This window comes from Mastigoproctus giganteus, chromosome 1, assembly GCF_048544385.1.
Source record: "Mastigoproctus giganteus isolate SK-2022 chromosome 1, ASM4854438v1, whole genome shotgun sequence".
Lineage (NCBI taxonomy): Eukaryota > Metazoa > Arthropoda > Arachnida > Uropygi > Thelyphonidae > Mastigoproctus > Mastigoproctus giganteus.
Window position 1 is genome coordinate 195695924 of NC_143575.1, and position 25741 is coordinate 195721664.

At 35.5% G+C, this 25741-nt stretch overlaps 1 protein-coding gene across 1 annotated transcript in view; it reads right to left on the reverse strand.

Annotated features, from left to right (window-relative positions):
- Window positions 1–25741, reverse strand: part of LOC150091426 (macoilin) — a 301613-nt gene that overhangs the window by 90096 nt on the left and 185776 nt on the right. Inside the window, exon 7 of the mRNA XM_090375398.1 lies at window positions 16149–16635. Within this exon, the coding sequence (XP_090231524.1) occupies window positions 16149–16635 (487 nt within the window). The remainder of the gene's footprint in view (window positions 1–16148; window positions 16636–25741) is intronic.

Sequence of the window (25741 nt, forward strand, 5' to 3'; positions counted from 1 at the left end):
ATTCTCACCATGTCTGAAGTCCACAAACATATCATTGACACTTTTGGTCTCCCATTAAGTTGGTGACTGTCATCACAAAAGATAACAATCATCCATCATACAGTCGTGGTAACTACTTAGTACCACAATGGCTTGTGGCTTTTCCTCTGCAACATAAGCAAAGATTATTGTAAACCATCACTGTTCAAGGCCAATACTGGCTTCTTAGTCACAAAGCATACCTACATATAAACTCTAAATGACCAGCAATACCAAGATGATATACACTTGTCCTTTGGAAATTTTCACTGCAACAGCTATTCAAGCCATAATACGCGATTTTGTATGGTAACCTAGATTATAAAATTTTGTTGAAATTATTTTCACAAAAGTATGTTCATGGGATGATCTGCATGTCATTCAGGCTGAAAAACCAGAATAACTCACAAAGAAAATCATGTTACCTCCATCTGAGATCAGCTAAATACAGCACCAACTGAAGAGGCCTTTAAGAATTCTACCAATCTCTAAGTGGATTCAAACCCAGACTTCTCCAAACAAGTGATGAATGCACTACTATACTATTGTGGAAAACTATATACACAGTAGTGCCATAAATACTGTTATGAAGTTTGAGCATGAGACTGAAAAATATAGACAATCCAAAATTTATTTATTATGTTGTTTTCTTAAAATTAGAAATTATTCTACCCAGTGGTGGGGGGGGGGGGTACCAAAAAGTTTTCCCCAACCATGTCTACGTGTACCAGGAGGTTGAGATTTGGAATATATTTGCTCCTTCTCTGTGTAGTCACCATCCAAAGCAACACATTTCTGCCATCTTTTTGCAGGACTTCCTTATGCCACTTTTGTAGAAATACTTTGTTCTTGAAACCATGCTTCTGTTGTAGAAATTACCTCTACATTGCCAAAAAACTGCTTTCCATGGAAATATGATTTCAGCTGAAAAAAAGAGGAAGAAGCAGTAAGGTACTAAGTCAGAGAAATAACAAAGGTGTGGCAAGATACAAAGGCCCAACTTCCAGGCAAGATCAGTGGCTGCAACAGCAGAGTGGGCTGGTAGGTTGTCATGATGTAACAACATACCTTTGCTGACTATTCTGCATCACTTTTCCTAGATTGTTGCATGTAATTGCTTCAGTAAGTTACTGTAGTAAAATACATTGATGGTGGTACCCCTTTCCAAGTAATCTGTGAGAATAATGTCCATCTCATCCCAGAAAACTGACAGCAACACCTTCTCTACAGATGGTCGCACTCTGGCCTTTTAGGGAGTTGGTGATGATGGTTGTTTCCATTGCTTTGAAACCTGTTTTATTTCTGGGTCAAAGGGATGTATCCTCGATTCATCCACAGTCACCAATCGAGAAAAAACAGGTCAGGATAACTGTCACAAATGGCGATCAATTCAGTAGAGTAAGCCTGCCCTTTTTCTTTCTGAAGATATGTGAGCAAGTAAGGAATCCATCGTACTGAGACCTTATTCATATTCAAATAAGTGTGAATTATGCTCTCGACTGATCCATAGCTTATCCCAGTCTCAGCAACTACTGTTTAATTGTTAACAATTGTTTAATTGTTAATAAACTGTTATTGTTAACAATTAAACTGAGGATCAGCTGTTCAATTTCCTACACAAATTCAGCAGTGCAAGATGTGGATGGCCACCCACTTCTTCCCTCATCATGGATGCTCTCTTGGTCACATGTGAACTGTCTCCACCAATGCTTTGCAACATTGTATAATGGACAGATATCCCCATACACTGTAGACATCTCTTCACAAACAGCCCTTAACAATTTGCCTTGCAAAAATAGGAATTTGATAATGGATCAATATTCAACTTTATTCATATATTACTAGGTAAACAAGCAATACTGTAAATGGACATAACATTCACAGAATACACAAGGTCAGGGGGAAACTTTTTATACCCCCATATAATTACTTTTGTTATGCATGTATATACATTATTAAATTACATAATCTATAATTTGACTTTTTTTCCCAAGAATCTTTGAGAATTCTCTTTCAGTTTGAATTTTTATAGCATCTATTACATTTTTATAGTTACATTGACTCCTATGAGAGAGAGATACTGTAAATACATTAAGTACAAAGGATTGCAGTTTACCATTTGTAAGTTAAACCAAATCTCGCACACTCATACAATTACTTAAAAATGGCATTATTTACAAATTCTGCATTGAATCCCGTAATCTCATCCCATCAAGAGTGAGTGACTTGAATTTATTGGTCCTGATGAAATTAATCAATGTAGAATCCATAAACATTACCTATAGTAATGTTAAGCTTGGTTAGTAGTTTTAGTCAAATAGTTTTATTTTGTATGAGTTTTAGCTTACTAAAAATCTGTCACAATCAAAAAAATAAATACCTAAAATTCACTTAATACCAATTCATGTGGTTTAATTATTGTCATTCTTATAACACATTATGTCAGTTTTCAAGAAATCACAATTTGTGTGGGTGATACAATAAATTTTTACACTATTGCATTTATGTATGCAGTGTATTTCTTCAAAATCAAGTTATTAAAGTTGCAGTACACAGAAATTTCAAGATCACACCATACCGACATATATCTTTTATCATGTGATAATGTTATGAAAATTTCAGAAGCACATCTTCCAGCATGCAAGTTATTCCACTACAACTAAGGCATAATTTAAATGTAAACCATCTAACTTTTTAACAAATATATTAAGCCTACCACAAGCCACTGGGAAATCAAAGGTACTTATGGATATAAGGAGTTGTCAAATAATCCAAGCACTACCACATTCCAAGTCAAAGTTCTTGCATGCTTAAACAGCTGCAGGGAGCATAACTTTCTGAAACACCCTCATGCACATGGGGATTGTGAAAATCCCTAATTTTAAACTCTTAAATCGCAGAAATATTTTTAAAAAAATTAATGTGGCACTCTTTCAACTGAATGCCTTGTGAAGGACAAGTTACATAAACAAACAAATAAAAACAGTTTTTTTAAAATGTTTACATAGGCTTCCTCACTCTTTCTGAGATAATAAAACGAGTTACTTCAAACAGGGTAAATAAATAGTCATATAATCACATGAAGTAGTAGTAGGTCAGGACTGTGATGCAAGAAAGCAAGTTTATGTAGCATCAGACCCCCCCCCCCCCAACCAAAAAAAAAAAAACATTTCACACATCCAATCCCTCTAAACATTTGTTCACTTCCTTCTTGAATTTATTTAAGCTATCAACTTCCACAACAACAAATGGAAGTTTGTTCCAGCAATCAACCACCCGCTGGCTAAAGGTAAATTTACACACATCTATTCTATAATTGTCTTTCCTCAATTTGAATTTATGCCCCCTCGGGTTTGTAATCTGAGCAAGAGGAAGAATCCCATTAGAATTGAGCCTGCTCAACCCATTCAAGGCCTTATACACATCAAATTACCTCACAGGTGTCTAGTTTCCAGCCGCTGCAATTTGTAAAACTTAAGACTTGCTTGGTAAGATCACCCTCACCAATATTGTTGCCTTCTCTGTACTCGCTAAAGCAACTTTACATCATTCCTAAAATGAGGCCTAACGACATGAGCACAGTACACAAGGTGTGCCATGACCATTGCCTTATACAAAGTGATAATCACCTCCTTTTCCCTACTAGCATATAATCGACAATATCCCATGACCGTATATCATTGACAATACCCCATGACCTGCTCTGGCAACCTGCCTGCACTGCTCAGAAAATTTCATATCTGACTGCACAAATACTCCCAGGTCTTTTTTCATTTTCTACCACCCTAAGTGTAGTACTACACAGCTGGTACATTTTTCTGGGGTTACTTCTGACCATATGCAGTATTTTGCATCTGTCAATGTTAAACATCAGTTGCCACTTCTCAGCCCATCTGCCCAAATTTTCAAGATCCTGTTGCAGTAAAAACTGCAGCTGTTGCACCCACTGCAGGATGGAAGCCTCCTCAACAATTCATGCTGAGGGAAATGAACCATAATCTGCCACGCTGGTCCAGTGCAGGTTGGCAGGTCGACCATATTTATCAGTCAGGGGCTCGGACCCCGGTCTACTCAAAGAACGTGTGCTACTGCATTCCTGCTCCTGACCACTCAGCTACGGAGGCCTGTTGCAGTAGCACACTGCCAAATCTGTTATTAACAACCTTGCCAATCATCTCCAAACTTGGATATTAAGCCTGATATACCTTCATCAATATCATTGATAAATATACAAAACTACAGTGGGCCCAACACCGAACCCTGAAGGAGTCCACTAATAAATTTGGTCCACAAAGAGCAGGGTCCACTGATTATAGTAATAGAGGCATGTGATGCAAGAAAGCAAGTGTATAAGTTTAAGTAGCATCAGCCAAAAAAAAAATTCACACAACCATTCCCTCTAAATGTTTGTCCAGCTCCTCCTTGAATTTATTTAAGCTATCAACTTCCACAACGACAGATAGAAGTTTGTTCTAGAAAATTAACCATCTGCTGGCTAAAGGAAAATTTCCGCACATCTATTCTGCAACTGTCTTTCCTCAATTTGAATTTATGCCCTCTTAGGTTCGTAATCTAAGCAAGTGGAAGAATCCCATCAGAATGCAGTGTGCTCAACCCATTCAAGGCCTTATACACCTCAATCAGACCATCTCGCAGATGCCTCGTCTCCAGCTGCTGCAATTTGCAGACTTAAGCCTCTCTTGGTAAGAGGATCCCTTCATTCCCCTCACTAATCTTTTTGCTGTGCTCTTTACATGCTCAAGCAAATCTATATCCTTCCTAAAATGAGGCCTCCAAACCTGTACATGGCATGGCATGGCCTGACCATTGCCTTATACAGAGGGATAATCATCTCCTTTTCCCTGCTAGAAAAATTCCTGTATATCATTGACAAAACGCCATGACCTGCTCTTGCAGCCTGTCTGCATTGCTCAGAAAACTTCATATCTGACTGCACAATTACTCCCAGGTCTTTTCCATTTTCTACCATTCTAAGCATAGTACCACACAGCTGGTATGTTCCTCCGGGATTACTTCTACCCATATGCAGTGCTTTGCATTTGTCAATGTTAAAATTCAGTTGCAACTTCTCAGCCCATCTGCCCAAATTTTCTAGATCCTGTTGGAGTAGAACACTGCCATTAACAACCCTGCCAACCTTTGTATCATCTACAAACTTCGACACTAAGCCTGATATACCTTCATCAATATCATTGATAAATATACAAAACAACAGTGGGCCCAACACCGAACCCTGTGGAACTCCACTAATAACATTAGTCCACGAAGAGCAGCACCCAGTGATTACCACCCTCTGTCTTCTCCCACTCAATCACCCTTTTATCCATTGTAGCAACTTACCCTTAATACCATGTGCAACAGTGTCAAAAGCTTTCCTGAAATCCAAATACAGTTAGTCCTCGTATAGCACGATACTTGTGTTTCTAGAAACCCTCGTGCAATGCAAAATCATGCAATATAAATAACAGGCCCTACGGTAAAAATAGGGTTAGTTGCTGACCACCCAAGGTTGAACATACATTTGTAACCAAAATATTAGCAAACACAATAAATAATCGTAATAAAATACGTAAGTATTTCATCACGTATTTTTTACTTACATATTTTATTACATAATAAAATATTGCTAATGCTTTTGCTTCTATCGTAAGCAAACTTGTTCTTTGTTTGATCTTTATGCTGTGAGTCATATGACTGTCATCCAAACAGATAACAGCCATTCCATCTCTTCCAATTCTTTGTCTTGATCTAATGGATTTTGTAACACTGAGTTGTTCCTGCTACAAAAGTTTTATTTTCTCTACATTCTTTCTCATTTATGCCTGTAGCACATTCAATATCACATGTTCTTTCATTTCTCTCTAAGCGTTTCACAATTTCTTATTTTTTTTTCTCTATCGGCAAAGGCGGACTGGCCATAAACCTTACCAGGGAAACCCCAGTGGGCCGGGGGCCAGCAGACGATGGAGGCTGGTGTGATTTTGGCCATAAACGCTAGTATGAGACTGCTACAAATTTTTGACCCAGTCCGCCTCTGTCTATCGATATTGCTTTTCTTTTTCTCTCAGAATCTGTAGGGTCTTCACCAGGATGCTTCCTTTTCACACCTTTTAAGTATTTTACTCAGTTTTAGGGAATAAAGCACAATTACAAAATGTGGAGGCATTTGCTAAAGCATATTTCTGGGGGCTACTACCAAAACCACACTATTATTTTTAGGCCACCCGAATAATTAAATTCATCTGTCGTGCTGTGTGTCATGTCTGTTAATTGCGTGTGTTCTACGGTCGATTTGTCTGTTTTTCCTGGATGCAAAACCTTGCTACTACACCTGAGACCAACTAATTCAGCGACGGAGTGAAAAAAGTCCATTAAAGTTCCTCATGTCATCGACGGGATTCAAACCTGGGCCTTTTCCACCCAGTGTGGGGAGGATAGTGACAATACCACTGTTCTACCTACACAGACGGGGGTTACTATCATAAAACAATAAAAACAATATGCAGTTGCGTTTCTGCTAGTGGAATCTGTTTTAAATGGGTAGTAAACTCGATCTAATTGCATTCGCAATAATACCGATAGCTGGAATTGTGTGGGTTTTTGCATTATGGTGAAATGTGTTTCCCCTTCACTGATATAAAAAAACAATAAATATTTTTCATTCCTATTGTGTTGCGTACCGTTGGGGGTGATTCTGCGCTCGACTGCCATTTCTTTTATACACAAAGGCGAATCGTGCATAAGCAAATCCGGTTCATGTTATATACAATATTGTTCCCCTATTTATAAAGTGTGTATAATTGAATTCGTGTAGTGTAAACATATGTTATATGAGGACTGACTGTATATGATATCAAAATTATTTTTTGCATCCTGTTCCTTTGTAACCACATCATAGTATCCGATCAAATTTGTCAGACAAGACTTTCCCTTAACAAACCCATGCTGTGTCTGAATTATTGCTGCAGTGTTGCCTAGACGATCCTGCAATGCATCTTTAACCAGCGACTTCATTATTTTATCCGGAACGGAAGTTAAATTAACTAGTCTGTAATTACTCGTGTCACCCTTCAATTCCCCTTTGTGAATTGGGGATACATTTGCACATCTCCAGTCAGTGGGAACCTCCCCCGAGTCCAAGGATGCTCTCATAATTATGGCTAAGGGTTTGCTTAGTTCCTTTGCCACCTCCTTTAATATAACTGGAGAGATCCCATCCACCCCGGGTGCCTTTCTTATGTTTAACTTCAACAATTTCTCCTCCACTTTGCTCTCAGTTATTACAAAATCATTAAGCACCCTGCTACAATTTGATAACCTTCTGGCATTTTTCTTCCTTAAAAACACCTCATGTGTGAATGTAGATGCAAAATACTGTCCTCTCCCACTCAACCATCCTTAACACCATACTGCTCCAATTTGTAGAGTAGTCTTCCATGCACAACAGTGTCAAAAGCTTTCCAGAAATACAAGTATTTGATATCAAAATTATTTTTTGCATCCAGTTCCTTTGTAACCACATCATGGTATCCAATCAAACCCATGCTGTGTCTGAATTATTACTGCATCTTGTCTAGATGGCACTGCAATACACCTTTAACCAGTGACTCCATTATTTTCCCTGGAACAGAAGTTAAATTAACTGGTCTGTAATTACTCGTGTCACCTTTAGATTCCCCTTTGTGAATTGGGGATACATTTGCATATCTCCAGTCCATTGGAATTTAACACAAGTCCAAAGATGCTCTCATAATTATGGCTAGGGGTTTTTCCTTGCTTCCTTTTCTGCCTCCTTTAATGTAACAGGATAAGTCCAGCAAAGGACACTAGTAGAATAGCCAGGAAGAATTTCTTGCATGGTTATCACAATTGGCTAATAGAATAATGGCTTCTTTCATAGTTGCCTGGAACAATCAAAACTGGATATTATTTTTGATTGTGTTTTGCTGCATAGTGATATCAGATAAAAAGATGGTATTATTATCAAAAACTTTACCACAGTTTTACTTGAAAATACTTGGGCCTCTAATCAGGCTAGGGCTGTTTTTTCTTTGAAAAGCTCTGAAAACCCTGGGAACTGACTCAATCCCCATTGCACCCTATAGGGATGAAAGTTTTTTTGCAATTTTGTTTTTTCAAGATTATATTGAGAGTAAATTATAGAGATTAATGAATTACATTATTACAATGATGACAGAGCACTGCATTTACACCCTAAAAAAAAACTCCACAGGATAAGAGTATTAACTTAAAATATCATTTATTACGTACAAGTTAGTGAAAATGCATCATATTAGTAACAGCTAAACTCTGAATTAGCAAATTTTTGCAAAAATGGCATCAAGTTATATCTCATATTGTGAATACCTTCACAACGAGTTGCCATGATATATTGCACTACTTCAAATAAGTAACACTTCACCAAAGGAGAAGACTGTTGCTACTTATTCTCAATGGATACCACCACCCAGACAGCACCATTTCAGAGCTAACTGGCCTTTCTTCAGTGGGTGGGTAGGTACCCTAGTGAAGTAATCACGGCAAAACGGTTATGAAGTATAACACCACAATGAGATGCCTGATGGTGTATAAGATGAATTAAGACTAAGATGCATTAAGGGTTTATGCCTCAGGCTGCCAGAGAATTAGACTACATACAATATCACGAGAATTAGACTAAGTTTTAATATCATGGCTGTTTGTTTGTTATTTGGTTTTTAGGAGCATTAGCAACTAAGGCCATATTGCTCCAGGATATGCGGTGGTCATTCCCTGACCTTTCCGCATCCTCCGTATTTGGTGGTGACGGGCTCGAACCCCGGTCTAATCAAGAAGCGTGTGCTACGCACTGCTGCTCCTTCCCACCTGGCTACGGAGGTGCTTAATATCATGGCAACGCATTGTGAAGGTATTCACAATATGAGATATAATTTAAACGATGCCGCCTTTGCAAAAATTTCCTAATTCAGAGTTTCGCTGTGTACTAATATGATGCATTTGCACTAACTTGTATGTAGTCTAATTCTCTTGCAGCCTGAGGCATCAGCCCTTAATGCATCTTAATATCATTTATATCAGGGGTGGCCAACAAGTCAATCGCAATGTACCAGTCGGCCGCGGCTTTAATTTTGGTTGATCACAACAAATTTTAAATATATAGTCATCCCTCGATTTGCACGGTCAGGTATACACCAAAATTTTATACTGCACAGAGGGTTTCGCTAACTGCGCTTTACTTACTTTTTTTTTTTTTAAAAAGCTTCAAAAATAGGAATGAAGAGCAGATTTTGAAATATATATATATTTTTTTTTTTGCATGATTGAAGATTTCATTGAAAGAGAAACACATTTCACCATTATAACATAAAATACCACAGAATTCCTGCTGTAGATATTATTGCAAATGCAATAAGATTGAGTTTACTACCCGTTTATAATTAGAAAATTGTTGAAAATTGTCTAATTGAAAATTAGAAAACTGCAAATTGTTTTTATTGTTTTATGGTCGTGACCTCCAGAAATAGCTTTAGAGAAATATCACAAAGGCATTCAAAACTGATTCTTATAAGGATATAATAACCAAACAGAGCAATAAACAGTGAATGTCCAGTTGTTTTGGATACAACTTGCTCATTCGGGAATGCCTTCATCAATTATCCTACATTAGCTGTTAAGATAGAATATTTTTCCATGAATATTTTAATTTAATACCTTTTGATTTAAAATTAATACTACGAAAAAGAGTAAAACATATCATTTTCATCAAGAGTGGGAATATTTTTGTAATGGTGAAAGAAAAATGTTGCTGTTTGATTTGCAATGTTTCCATGGCTATACCCAAAAAAGGAAATTTAGAAAGGCACTTCAACACACTATGGTAAATACCAATCAGATTTTCTGCGAACCTTAGAAAAAATAAATTAGAACTTAAATCTAGGTTATTCGCACAACAAAATTTCTTCGTGACACCTAATTTACAATCTAAAGCAGTAACTGTAGCATCATTTAAAGTGAGTCATCTTCTTGCAAAAAAATGCAAATCATTGTCTGATGGTCAATTCATCAAAGGTGCAGTTTTAGAAATAACAGATTCTCTTTTCGAAAATTTTAAGAGCAAAAATGAAATTAAAAGTGCCCTTCAAGATCTGCAATTATCTCGAAATACTGTGATTTCTCGAAATCACAGTATTTCGAGAAATACAAAAAAAATTAGTAAAAATGTGAACAATTGCGTGTCCTTTCTTTACAACTGGTTAAATACTGGATGAATCTACAGACGTCAGTGATACAGCTCAATTGCTCGTTTTTGTTGGTATGTTTTTCAATGATTCTGCCACTAGAGAAGAACTGCTGGGTACGGTTTCGTTAAAATAAACTAGAGGTCTTGATATCTTTAACTCATTCAAACATTTTATTGAAAAAATTAAATTACCACTATTTAAAGCTCGTATCAGTAACAACAGATGGAGATAAAGCAATGACGGGGCATCTTAACGGATTCATCGCATTGTGCCAAAAGGATAATGAATTCCGAGATTTTTTTTGAGGATAATGAATAATGGATAAAAAAGGATAATGAATTCCGAGATTGTCATCCACCAACAAGTGTTAGCCAGCAAAAGATTAAATACTAAAAGTGCTATGGACATTGCTTTCGAAATCGTGAATTCCATCAGAGGACAATCTTTTCAAAATGCAACTCGATGAAAAAGAACCAGATCTGATATTACACACAGATGTGAGGTGGCCGAGTCGGAGTATGTTTCTACAGAGATCTGGAAATTTACTGGATGAAATTTTAAAAATTTGTTGATCAAAGGGAAGATGATTATCAGCGGCTAAAAGATATGGAGTGGTTGTGTGATCTAGCTTTTTTGGCAGATTTTACCAGTAAATTAAGTGATCTTAATTTGGAATTACAAGTAAAAAATAAAAATGTGGGTGGCATGATTAGTAGTATTTCTGCATATAAATATCAATTTTTGGCAATGGCTAAGGATTTCAAAGAAAAAAAAATTCGATCATTTGCAAAAATATCCTGTTTTTGAATTTAATAGTGAGAAATATGTTTCTGAAATTGAGAACATTGTGGACGATTTTGAAACCAGAATCAGTGATTTTAAAACAATTGAAGACATTGTTTTAATATATTTCTTATCCATTTAATGTCCACTTAGATACGAAACAAATTGCAGAAAAAAAAAAGAAAAAAACGCTGTGATTTTTCCCGTGGAGAAAATATTATTTGAAAATGAAATTATTACACTGCGAAACAATATCTTCCTAAAAGCTAGATCATCAGAAGAAGACTTTTGGAAATATGTTTGCCGAGAAAAGTACCCAACTGTAAAAAAATGCAGTGAACTTTTAAATTACTGTTTTGGTTCCACACATCTAAGAGAATCGGCCTTTTCGTATTTGAAACAAAAAAAGAATCGCGGTGCTCTTATGGACTTGCATACAGAAGATTCTTTACAGTTGGACTCATCACAGTATATCCCCGATTTTGAAAGCTTGGCAGATGACATGAAGACACAAACTTCACATAAATTAAAATACGTATGAATTTAAAATAAGAATTCTGAAATGTATTGAATTTTAAAATTTATAAACAACATTTTTCAATATGTGTTGATTAACTTTTTTAACCTTGTGCAATGAAATTTTTGAGATGGTAGATCGCGACAAATTTTGAAGGAAAAAAGTAGATCACATCACAAATTAAGTTGGCCACCCCGGATTTATATAATACTGACTTCATGAAATAGCCAGTCACATAAGAACAATACATATTATAATATGCATTAAACATAACATGATACAGAGCTCGATAGACTAACTGTATGTAACACTTATCATCTCTGATGGTGACTGTGCGAATCGCTTAACACAAGACATGAGTGTTGCAAGGCTTCTGATGCTTCTTACACATTTATATAGTTGAATTTAACAAGAATGGAAGCACAAAATGCGCTTAAATTCGAACTAAACACACAAATGCATACAATATGCATATTATGTATAATACATAATATATATATACATATAGTATGTATATCATGTGTCGTATAACTACTACCTTCATGTATTAATAACATTATACTGTGGAAAATAAACGAGTACTGCATTTTCATAGTGTGTGATAAAGGTTTTTAGTCACTCAAAAACTGTCAAAGAAAAACGTCTAAAAATGAAACAGTACAGAATAACACATGTATAATGCAAGTTGAACATTCTGAATGCTATATGCCTAGTTATCATAAGCATAAATTAAAATACCACAAAATTTGATATTTATTCCAAAATTACGTTCTGCCCAATTATGTTATGTCCCTAGTGAATAATTTAGCACACGAAATTAAAATTTAATTTCCTTGCGAAATTTCAATGGGCACATATTATTCTAAAGACAAAAACATTTCTCAGTACTTGCCAGAGAGAAATAATTGCCTAACAGCGCTTACACATAACAATACATATCTAGCCACCTACACAATTTACTAACAGGATTTGTTTAGAGCTACTTTAAGATACGTGGTACATTATCTTGACTACCTCATTTTAGCAGCAAAATGTGGTAGCATATTAATAGCCAATGAACTCTGATGCTCCCAAAGGTCTTTGGGTAGCTTCAGAAGTCATGAGAGGATAACATGGACTAACCAGCTTTTCTTATACAACAATAAGTGCTGCATGCGCGAGGTCCATTTGCAATTGCATTCAAAATTTAAATAAAAATGGTAACTGTAGGATACTGATTTGCTGTTTCATGAAGGCCACATGTATTTTTCTTTATTCATTATCAACAAAGCAAAATAGTTATTTTAAGATCATATTTACTTTCAAAATATGACAAGTTCTAAAAGGTATACAGCCACTCCCCGATTAACGTTAGGTTGCGTTCCGCGGAACTCTACATAAGTCAGAATTTCCCCCATGCTTGTGCAGAACTCACAACTGTGCTCACTGAATTGATTGAATCAAAAAAGAAATGTCAGCGAACATGTGAATAGAATTATTTATAGTATTTATTCAATTTTTTATCTCATGCGCAGGAAAAATTACAAAAGCATGCAATTTAAAAAAAAATTTTTTAAATATAAAATTACAAAAAGAGAGAGGAGACAGGCATAATGTCAGTAAGTTTTACCTCTCAAGCATCATTGCCAGAATAGACATCTCCAGCTGATAAGTACGCCGCTGAGGAGGTTTAGAAGTGGTTGGCCACTCAACCTTACAAAAGAACATTAATGGATGACTTGACAGTGGCTTTTTTCTTTTCATCATAGATTTCTTTGTAGCAAGCAAGCATATCATTCACTCCTCTGTTAACTTTTAAGAATTGTTTGCTGTCAGGATCCATCTTCTCAAAACCTCGCCATTGCTGATGCAATTTCACAAAATGTCATTGCCATTTCTCTGGTGGTGAAGTGTCTTGGCTCCTCATTTGGTTCATCTTGAGCTTCGTCAGCATTTTCTTCTTTCACTATCACTGCTTGCAAGTCAATAAGTTCTCAGTTAGGTAATTCCTTCTCTTCTTCCTCTATTAACTCCTCCAAGTCTTTGGCAACAACTGGCAACTGAAGTAGCTCTGAAACCCTTACAATCTTATCTATAACCTCTTCATATGATTCATCTTTTTCAAACCCTTCGAAGCATTTTACGTGCCACGGGCATATTTTCTTCCATGCGCCATTTAAACAACTTTTAATAATTTCTGCCCAGGCTTTATTAATGTTTAAAATGGTATGGTAAATAGTAAGATTTCCAAAATTATCTTAACGTAAAATTTTTCTCACCGTCTACTGCAGACGATGCCTGAGCATGTTGTGCGTAAATAATATGCTTTTAAATTCGAAATAACACCCTGATCCATAGGTTGGATGAGTGAAGTCGTGTTTGGCAGTAGAAATATGACTCTCGTGTTCGAATTGAAATCATCTAGATATATAGGATGTCCAGCAGCATTATCTAATAGAAGCAAAATCTTGACAGGAACGTCATTGTCTTTACAATATTTTTCAACCTTGGGAATAAAGCAGCATTTAAACCAATCCTCAGAGAGATATTGTTATCCATGCTCTCTGGTTCGATTGAAATGCATGGGTAGGGTGGCTTTATCGATGCCCTTAAATGCACGAGGATTTCCAAAATAGTGCACAAGCAGTGGCTAAAAATCTTTAATCTCCCACTGCATTAGTCCCCACAAGAGAGTGGCTCTATCTTTTGAAGCCTTGAAACCTGGCATTGTCTTTTCCTCTTTGGTAACGCATGTTCGATCCGGCATTTTTTCCCAATACAGAGCAGCAGCAGTCAGGTCAACATTAAAAATTTGCTGCATTGAATAGACGCCTTCATCAATAATTTTTTCCAACACATCACAAAATTTTTTAGTGTACAAAATTACAAAAGTTTCAAAATTATAAAAAGGGAGAGAGGAGACAGGCATAACGTCAGCAAGGTTTACCTTTTGAGCATCATTGCCAGAATCAACATCTCCAGCTGATAAGTATGCTGCTGGGGAAGTCGAGGGCTGTAGAAATTTAGAAAGTTTTTTCCAACACATCACAAAATTTCTCTGCAGGTGCAGAATCGGCACTGGTGACTTCACTGCATACTTTAATGTTTTGGAAACCAGTGCGATGCTTGAACCTATTAAACCACCTGTTCCTTGCTATGAACATGGCTTGGGGTTCACTTTACACATCCTTAATGTCTTCATAAATACTTCTTGCTTTTGCTTGAATGGCTGTTGAACTCGGGGGCACTCACTTCTGAATCTGATTTTCCATCCATATTATTAATAGCTGTTCCATCTTCGATATAGCACCTGAACACTGTTTTGCGATCACTGCTGGTCTTAAGTGCGTTGATCCTTTGACGTGTTCTTTTATACGTGCACTGTCCTTTAAAATAGTATTTCACTGTTGAAGCAGTGAGATCTAATTCCCTTGCAATAGATAAACTTTGTCCTGCTTTGTACTTCTTAATCATTTTCATTTCTAAATCAATTTTGCTTCGTCTCCTAGCACTACCACTGCTTGCACTTTCCGTTGGTCCCTTTTCTTTCATCATTGCAATACGTTAATAGGAACAAAGAGAAGTTTCTGAAAATTTGTTTTTTATATGATTGAAGTTACAGTGAAGGGGAACACATTTCACCATAATACCATAACATAAAAACCCACACAATTCCAGTTAACGGTATTATCGCAAATGCAATAAGATCGAGTCTACTAACAGTTTAAAATAGATTGTGCTAACAGAAAAGTCCAATAAACCGGAGCGCAAATTGTTTTTAGGTAGTGACCTCCAGAAATGTGCTTTCGAAAGTTATCACAAAGGCGCTCAAAATTGATTCTTATAACGGAAATATATGATAACAATGAAAGTGTAGCGCAATTTCCATTATAAATATGACCTTTTAGAGAGATAAATAGCTTAGTAATATAGCGAAATTTTCAACTTCCAAGGACTTGGAACGAATTACAAAAAAAAAAAAAAAAACACACACAATACGTTATTGGGTTCACATTACAATATTTTCACAGTACCTCTATTTATCCCTACTGATGGCAAATACGTTTCCATATTTTTTTTTTTTTTTTTTTTTTTTCAGTTTGCACCGGCTGGCAAAAACTTATATAAGTCGAATTTGTATAAGTCTAGTATTACATAAGTCGGGAAATTCCTGTTCTTCAAAATTTGGGTTCAAAATGCAGTGAGAACTGGAATAACTTTTTGAAGGCCTTTTCATTTCAACCGGGAATATAGTTAGCTGGTATTAAGCAGAGATAGATCCCATCCCCACACCATAATGTATTTTCTGTGTGTTTAACAAAATATGCAAACTACGTAGGAATACACTTTTATAGATAAAATATATACTGACCTGTAATGATACTTGTAATACTGTTTGGTTATATAATAAGTAAGTGTATGGTTTATTTTTTATTATTTTTTATTTTGTAACAGAATTATTTTCTAAATGGTCTGTTTTCTTTGTCCCTTCAAAAACACAAAACTGAAAGTAAATTGCACTGAAACTTCTTACATAAATTAATAAATACAAAATGATCTACATCATTAAATGAAGGTTAACTGACTACCTTAGAGTGAAGTCATCCTTTGAAGTACTTAAGTTGTTAGCTGATAACTCCTTAGTGGAATTGTTACGATTTTTCTTGCTGCTACCACTTTGGCAGTGTTGTACAGCCATACCATTTTGTTGGCTCCATCTAGTAGATGAAGGTCCACGGGGAGATGAACAAAAAGTAATGCAACTACTTTTAAAAGGAGTTTTGTCTTTTTCAAAAATTTCATCGTTTTCATCATAATCATTGACACTAGTACGCCGCCTGGACAACTGTTTCTCCATATACTGATATTCATGCCTGTTAAGAGCACTGCCCTGTTTTTTCATTTCTAGCAAATCTATATCAGAGTAAATGCAGTTTTTTGTGGATAAGCTATTCTGGCTATTATTACCACCTCCTCCACTTTGCAGAGGAACACTGCTTATGCTAGGCCTTTTTATGTGATTGGAACCACTGTAGTGACTATTTGAGATTGCTTCCTCATTTACTTTACAGGAACCTGAAAAGAAAATTTTGTTTTAAATTGCCATCATAAAGATAAACACAATAATGCAAATAAAAGTAAACATAGTATCATCTGAATCTTAGTTAACTGATGTTCCATAATATATGAAGTGTATAGAGTACCATATATAGGTCTAAAATTGCAGTTCAGGAAATATGTTGGCTTGCTGTAAAGGATATGAGCAATAGTCAGCTGTTAGCATAAAGAGACATTACTACAGAAATAAATTCTAGTTTTGCAAATTGTGAAGTCTGGATACTGGGAACATATGTATGGGTGTGACAGAATTAAAAATGCTTAAACAATGTAGGGAATATTTTCTCTTTCTTAGTTGATGCTAACTTTTTTTTTTTTTAATGATAATAATAATAATAAATGGATATACAGGATTTTTTTTATACCTATTTAAATTAAGAAAGGACAGCTGCAGGATAAGGCTCTACATACAAGAAAATTTTCTGACCAAAGAGTAAATGACTATTGGAACAAATTGCCATTAGTTTTGTGAGCATACAGCAGTTACATAAATTTAAAGATTGGAATTGATGTTTGGATGAAATACAGTAAAAGCTCTGTATTCACATAGTTCATATTCCAGAGAAGTGGATGTAAATATGGACGAAAGGATTTAAATAAAATATTTGCTGATGCATATCATACTTAAACAAACAAAAAATACACTCACTTCTGCTTGCTTTAAGTATATTAGTAATCTTATGATTAAAAGTTAGACTAAACAACCTTTCCCAGTTCACTGTATTTCTTAAAAATATTAGTTCTTCTAACAGCAGATGGAGCATTCATCTATCACCATGGAAATTGTAATTAACACTCAATATTTTTACACATTCACTGAAATGTCCGCTGCCAGTTGTTTTCTCTTATATATTGAGAATACAGAGAATGTGTAAGAAAATATCTTTAGTCCTAGAGAATGTGCTGAATTTGTCTGAAGCATTTATCTGAACAGAACTTTTTACTGTAAATTGTAGATAGTTCTGCAAGTCCGTCTGAATTAATAAATGGATATACCACAGATGTTTCCAAATTTCTTCTATAAAACTAGAATTATACTATTGAAATTTTTATGAGAAAAAAATAAAACTGCTGCAGCAAGATGCTCTAAAGCTGAATTTTTCTTTTAGCCTGACAAATAAAAGTGCCACATCTTTAGCTTCTGCTTTACATTCCAAGTTTTAATTGTTCCAAATTCTCCTCTTGATGCTGTGATTCTGATATTTATTCAAAGGTTTCCCACATGGTTCATTATTTTATTAAAGAAATGCTAAAATATGAAGGTGTGACTGATCAAAGTTGAGTACAGGCTTGGTACACCCAGTGGGGAGACACAAATTTTTTTTTGGCTGGTTCAGCAAAAGCCTCAGGCTTCCTTGCACCACATGGATGATGATAATAATAATAATAATAATAATAAATTATATTTTCATTTTTGATTTTATTCCCATTTAACTCTAACATCCTCAGATCTTTTTTCATATGTGGGTTCTAGGGAATATGCACATAGATCTAAGTGTTTAAGATCATTTCATTGTGTCCACTGACCTACAAACTGTCTTTAAAATTTTTCTAGTATGTGCTGCCATATTTTATCTGCTTCTAAAAAGACACAGATAATAGATAGCAGCATAAAAATAGCTTTGAAAGTTGGAGGAGACTGCACCTGTTTACCTCAGTTATCTGATTTGTGTTTATAAAAGCTGAAAAGAATTATTTTGTTCATTTACATAAGATGAAAATGAAATTCTCAGAATTCAGATCCAGAAGTTAATCAGAGTGAATAAAAATGATACATAAACAGACATAGAGGTAAAGGTGATAATTGGCTTTTGAAGTATTTAAAGTAATTAAATGAAAAGACACTTAACCCACATTTTGGTAATAACATTTTAGTTTCATTAAAACATATTAAAAAATACAAAGCCCTTGATTCAAACTCACAATTTGTTAAAACTTTATAGGCTACATTTTGAGTCCTCTACAGAACCCTTCCTTGGGTCAAATGGGAATGGACTAATGGTTCTTAGTAAAACAGCACGGTGTGGACAACTACATACTAAAACACATTTTCTTGTTTACAGAAATACAAAAAACTTGGTTGCATGCTTGACATAACTAAATACTTGGTTGCATGCTTGACATAACAGATGTTCCATCATATTTCTAGACAATTTTGCATGTTTCATTAATTTTACATTGTTTAAAATTTAAATATACAAAAGCCAACAACTGTCAGTTTTTTCATAACATGAAATCCATTTGAAATACAATGTAAAGTACTGCATATGGGAAAGAGTAACCCCAGAGTAACGTATCAACATGTGGTACTACACTGACAGTGGTAGAGAGTGAAAAGGACCTGGGTGTAATTGTGCAGACACAGATATGAAGTTTTCCGAGCAGTGCAGACAGTCTGCAAGAGTAGCTCACGGTGTCTTGTCAATGATATACAAGAATTTTTCTAGCAGGGATATGGAGGTGATTATCCCCTTCTACAGGGCAATGGTCAGGCCACACCTTGAGTACTGTATACAGGTCTGGAGGACCCATTTTAAGAAGGATGTAGGTCTGTTGGAACGAGCAAAGAGAAAGGCAATAAGATTAGTGAATGGAACAAATGGTTGCTCTTACGAAGAAAGGCTTAAGTTTTGCAAATTACAGCGTCTGGAGACTAGGCACCTGTGAGGAGGTCTGATTAAGGTGTATAAAGGCTTGAATGGTTTGAGCATGCTCAATGCTGATGGGATTCTTCCTCTTGCTCAGAATAATCACCTGAGAGGGCATAAATTCAAATTGAGGAAAGACAGTTGTAGGATAGATGTGTGGAAGTTTGCCTTTAGCCAGCGGGTGGTTGATTACTGGAACAAACTTCCATCTGTCGTCATAGAAGCTGATAGCTTGAATAGATTCAAGGTAGAACTAGACAAACATTTGCAGCAAGTGGATGAGTGAAATGAGAAGGGTGTGTGCGGTTTTTTTTTTTTTTTTTTTTTGGCTGAAGCTTGCTTTCTTGCATCATGTGCCTTTGCTAATGCTATTTTCCAATTCAACCACTGGGTGTCATATTACGAAAGAGTGAGAAAGTTCCAAACCTTTTATACAGCTTGCTTTTCACCATATCTATTAAAGTTGACCATTTAAAATATTTTTATGGTATCACTGGTTAGCAAAATTAACTAAAAAAAAAAAATCTGCCATTTTTTTATTTATTAAGTTACCTTAAATCCTTATTTTTTTTAATGACTTTTTAAAGCAATATCCAATTCAGCAGTGAAATTAATTAATCCTCAGAAAATTCTTGGGTTAGACGAAGATCAGATTTATCACATCCTCTTAAGGCTAATTCAAAGACACCACTGAGACAAATACAATAAATCAATCAATGCTTAAAACATCTACTACGCTTTACCTTTTCGTCACGTATCACAAAAGGCTGCCTATATTCACTATCCAATTGTGTGATATTATATTAACATTGGCAAAAAGTGCTAAGTGCAAAACATTTCTGATACTGGTTACCAAAGCCTTAATATATTTTTTTTAAAAGTCCCAGCCAAAGGCCAGGGGCTCACATCAGAATTAAATAATTATGTACACAACAAAAAAAAAAATAAATAAATAAAAATAAATAAAAATTAGAAAAAAATGTAACAAGTTATCATTAATCCTCACATAATGCAGTATTAACTGTATTTACATGCTACATCACATATGGCCGACCGGGCTAGCCAGGTAAGTAAAGTGCCTGCCTGGCAACCCAAAGGTCGCGGGTTCGATTCCCGCCTCGGGTTTGGATCACAGTAAAATGCAAAAACTTTGGGAGGTGCATTATGGCCATAGAAGCTGATGCGCCAACAACTAACAAGGGGGGGGGACATCACATATGATTATATTTACAATATATATATATATATAATAAGCAGAAAAAGGGAAATACCAAAAGTTGTCTAATGCCCCAAAATGCACAATGCAGCAGTAGAGGAAACAAAAGGATAAAAATAAAGTGTCTGTGAAAATGGAAATGAAAAGTACACAAGGTGCCAGAACTAAGAGAAGTTTAAGGGATAGTAGAAAGTGGAAGTGAAGTAGTGGTTAGACAGGCAAAAGAATTTGAAAAACCTAATGTAAAAATGAACTGGAACTGTGGGGGGGGGAAAGGAATATACAAGTAAATAAATAAATAACACTATATTCAAATATGGAAGGGCAATTTTAGCAATGGGTCGAATCAGGGGATGGCAAATATGCAGAATCTGAATATAGTAGATGAAAAAAATGATACATAGCCATAAAAATTATATATATATATATATATATTATGTGAGGTAAAAGTTAGGCAAAAGTAATAAAAATAAATAAATAAATATGGCTATGTAGCTATCATTAGAGGCAGCAAATGCACATCCTCCACATGATGCCTAATTATATCTGATAATTAAAATAAATATGATATTTAAAATAAAAACATCAGCCAGTAGTACGGCAATAATGCAGAGCGAAATTGGGTTTAATGACTTAATTGATTAAATTTTACAGGGGATTATCGACTACCTTTTTGTTCTATTATCTTTACTTTCCCTTCCCTGTTTGTTTATTTTATATTTTTGCGTTTCGTTTCGCTCTGCATTATTGCCGTACTACTGGCTGATGTTTTTATTTTAAATATCATATTTATTTTAATTATCAGATATATATATATATATATACTTTGCCCCCACATGTAGCAAATGAGTTCTGTCGCAACACAGGAGAGCTTGGCAGATGGTGTGGAGAGAGCACAAGCTTGTTCTTATTGGCTTCTAGGATCCGAGTGAGCTGATAAGACCTCTTTCCTATAGGTTTTATTACTACAGAACTCACTGAAGTCAGCGTCAAGATGCTGTACTTCTGCTAGCATTTGATTTGGGAGGAAGAGATCTGAGATATGAAGTCTGTGATGCTTCGAGCAGAGCATCAGGGTTGAGTATTCACCAGTAACATGAATCCCAAATGAACTGTGTTGAGATTTGGTCTGTGCCCATCTTAACTGTGGCTACCAGTCGCTGCACTTCAATAATAGTAGTCACTGCATCTTCAGTGAAGTAGCTAAGGTTGTAGTTCTGTCCTGTGGTAGGAGATGAGCTTTCCGGTTAACCCAGGCCCGGGCAAACTATGGCCCACAGGCAGCATGCGGTCCGCCGCATATTTTTGTGCAGCCCGCGAACTTTAATTGTATTTTTGAAAAAAGTTTACTTATTTTATGCTTTTGCGACGCCTTTTTGAAAAATAAATTTGTATATGTAATAAATTATAGAATTTGTCGACTTGTAAATTGTTTTATCATCTCTGTATTGTTCAAATTGAGATGGAATTTGAAATTGTGCGCGAACCGGAGTGAGCCAACGGGCGATTTTATAACGGTATAATTTGCGATTATAAACTAACCGTGCAAAACTATGGTAACAGACAACTGGTGACGACGAAAACGGCTTTGCTCCTGTGGCGGAGTAATAGGATAGGACTGCTGACCGGCCGCAGTTCCAATCTGTTTTCTCTGACAGTCATCCTGCAGTTAGTTTTTTTGCGTTATCTTCGGTTATCATCTTGATGCCGGTAGTGATAAAAATAATATTTACGCCCTTTTAAAAATGTATAAAAAATGAAATATTCAACGAGAGCATCGTGTCTTCAATGAAGAGTGGAACACAAAATATTTTTTTGCTAACATAAATAACGAGACTATTTGTCTCATCTGCCTGGAGAGTGTCTCAGTGTCGAAAGAGTACAATATTAAAAGACATTTCACTACTAAACATTCCGAATATGGTGCCAATTTAACTCCGGAAGTGAGAAAGAAAACTGCCGATGAATTGATTCAAAATTTGTCTAGACAACAAAATGTGTTTATGCGGGTAACTAAGGAACAAGAAGCTACTGCAGAGGCAAGTTTTGTTATTTCTCATATAATTGCAAAAAGCAACGAACCTTTTACTGATGGAGACTATATTAAAGTATGTATGACTGAAGCTTGTGGAATTATATGTCCTGACATTAAACACAAATTTGAGAACATAAGTTTATCTCGGCGAACCGTAGTAAGAAAAATTGGATGTATCGATACAAATTTGAATGAGCAATTATTATCAGTATTAGAATCCATAACATGGTACTTGATAGCTCTCAACAAAAGTAATGACCAAAAGAATACTGTGCAGTTATTAATTTTCATACGCGGATGTACCTCTAATTTTTAAATTATTGAAGAGCTTCCTTCAATGGAATCTCTTAAAGACCAAACAACGGGAACAGATATTTTTGAAAAAGTTGAAAAATGCTTAACAAGATATAATTTACAATGGAACAAAATGGTAAGCGTAACAACTGACGGAGTACCAAGTTTGACAGGTAAAAATGTTGGAGCATTAAAGAAAATTCAGGATAAAATTTGTGAAAATTATCCTGATTATAATTTAATTACAATTCAATGTATTATACATCGACAAGTATTATGTAAAAATGCGTTAAAAGTTGAACGTGTCACATCTTGTGTTATTAAACTAGTAAATTTAATATGATCGAGGGGCCTGAAACTCTGACAATTTGTTAATTTTCTTCAAGATATTGAATCCGAGTACACAGATATTCCTTATCATAGCCAATTTCGATGGCTTAGCTTACGAAAAGTTCTTCGGCGAGTATGGGATCTTAAAGATGACATTTTATTTTTAAAACTGAAAAAAATTATGGACTTTCCCGAATTAACTGATAATAACTGGATTTGTGATTTTGCGTTTAGCCTGGACATTGTGACACACTTAAATACTTTCAACACTGTGTTACAAGGGAAAAATTTATACGCCCATGATATGGTAAAAAGTTTGAATGGATTTAAATTAAAACTCCAGTTGTTCCTTCGACATTTATTAATTAACAAGGTAGACCACTTTCCAACCATGAAGTTGCTGAAGATTCCAGAAAATAAATTTGAAAAATATTGTGAAATTATCAACGCTTTGAATGACGACTTTTCACGAAGATTTGGCGACTTCCGAAAAATTGAGACAAGCTTGGCAATAGTGCGCGACCCATTTTCAATAGAAATTGATAGTGCACCGAGTGAACTACAACTTCAGATTATAGATCTGCAGTGTGATACCAATTTAAGGGAATTGCACCGTCGTGAGGAAATCTGTAAATTTTACAATACTCTTAATTCGGACAAATTCGACGAACTTAAAGATTTTGCCCGAAAAATGGTGGTTATTTTTGGATCAACCTTCACATGTGAACAAATATTTTCCATCATGAATCTAAATAAAAATTCTTTACGTTCAAGCATCACCGATGATAATTTACAAGCAGTTTTAAGAATCTCAACTACAAAATTAACACCCGAAATTAAAAAAAAAAGGGTAAAAGATGTAAAACAGTTCCATTCATCTCATTAAATTCTTGGTTGTTAGAGAATAATTTTGTTATATTTCTTCATGATAACAAATAAAGATATCTAAAAATAGTATTTTACGTCGTGCGGCCCGCCTTCTTTTTGAATTCCTAATGTGGCCCTTCAGCCAAAGTTTGCCCAGGCCTGGGTTAACCCATTTAAGGAGCCAGAATTCTGCAGCAAACATTGGCTTCTTCGTTGTAGTAGCTACTGATTCCCACACGTCAGCACTGTAGAAAAGTGGAGTATAAATTATTGTTCTAACGAATTTCCTAATCATTTGAGGATCCTTGATATAGATTAATTGCTGTTTAGCTGCCCATCGAAGAGAGGCTGCTCTGGATGTGAGCTTGTATACATGAGCATAAAACTGAAGTTTTTGGTTTTAATACTATTCCCAAATGTGGGTATGAGTGGCAGATATTACAATTCCATCAGTGTTGGGGTTATTACTGTATTGATCAGTTTGAAGGAAAACACCATTAGTTTTGTGTTTTGTGGATTGATTGAGAGTCCATATTGTTTGACATTTGTTTGTTTGTAGGCTTTACAGTGCAAGGGCAGCAAGGCCATAATGTGGCTAACTATGGTGATGATTGTTTGAGGTAAAAGGAAATATGTTAATGAGACTAATATATGCTGTAGCCTCAAGGTGACTGTGGGAAGCAATAGGCGTTAGAATTTTTATAATGTCTGCATGCATGACGATGTTCTCATTGTTACAGACAAGAGGTGTGATGATGGCTTTAAATAAGCCAGATAGGACTTCTCCTTGTGGAACACTAGCAAATATCACCTTCTTCTGCAATTATCTATGGGCATCAATCTGTAATACCTTGTTGTGGAGGAGTGATGTTATGAAACAGAGGATATTATTTTGGATAAGATAGAGGGCTTCAAGTAAGCAGAGAAGTGCCGACACATTGATGGCAAGTTCTTTGTGGAGTTCAAAAACAGACACTATAGTACTTGTGCAAGTACGTTCAGAAACCTCCTTGCAACCCCAAGGAGTTTCAAAAAAAAATTATGCTGCCCATCTTAATCAGCAGCACAATTTTTTCAACGATTTTTAGGAGAGTTGACAGGTTAAACCAGTGGTTTTCAACCAGGGTGCCGCAAAAACATTCTTGGGGTGCTGTGTAATTTGGGTTTAAGTTACTTAAAGTTATTATTTTTAAATTTGTATATTTATTTCATTATAAAAAGGTGTACGGCATCCATTGTACTATATCTTTTTAATTTTGTGGTGATCTATAATTGATCTTTATTTAGTACCTCTATAAAAAGCATAAAATTATTATATAGGAATATATTAAAAGGTCGAAAACCACTGTGTTAGGTATTTCTTTTGGCCTAGATGGGGGGGCCATGAAAAAATTACTGGGACCCTAAGGGCGCCATGAACTGAGAAAGTTTGGGAACCTGTGGGTTAGACATTGGCCAAAAGTGCTAAAGTAGAGTGGGGTTTCGAACTTTTGGATGTGGTCTGACAAGGCAGCTGTTCCACGCTTTAGGAAAGATTCATGTGATCAGAATTCCGTTGAAGATGGATCAGAGAGATTAGAGGACGAATGGACTGAGGCATTTTTATCTTGAATTGTGGCACACTTCATCGGCCCCAGTAGTTGCAGTCGCTGGAAGTGAATTTATCACTGCTAT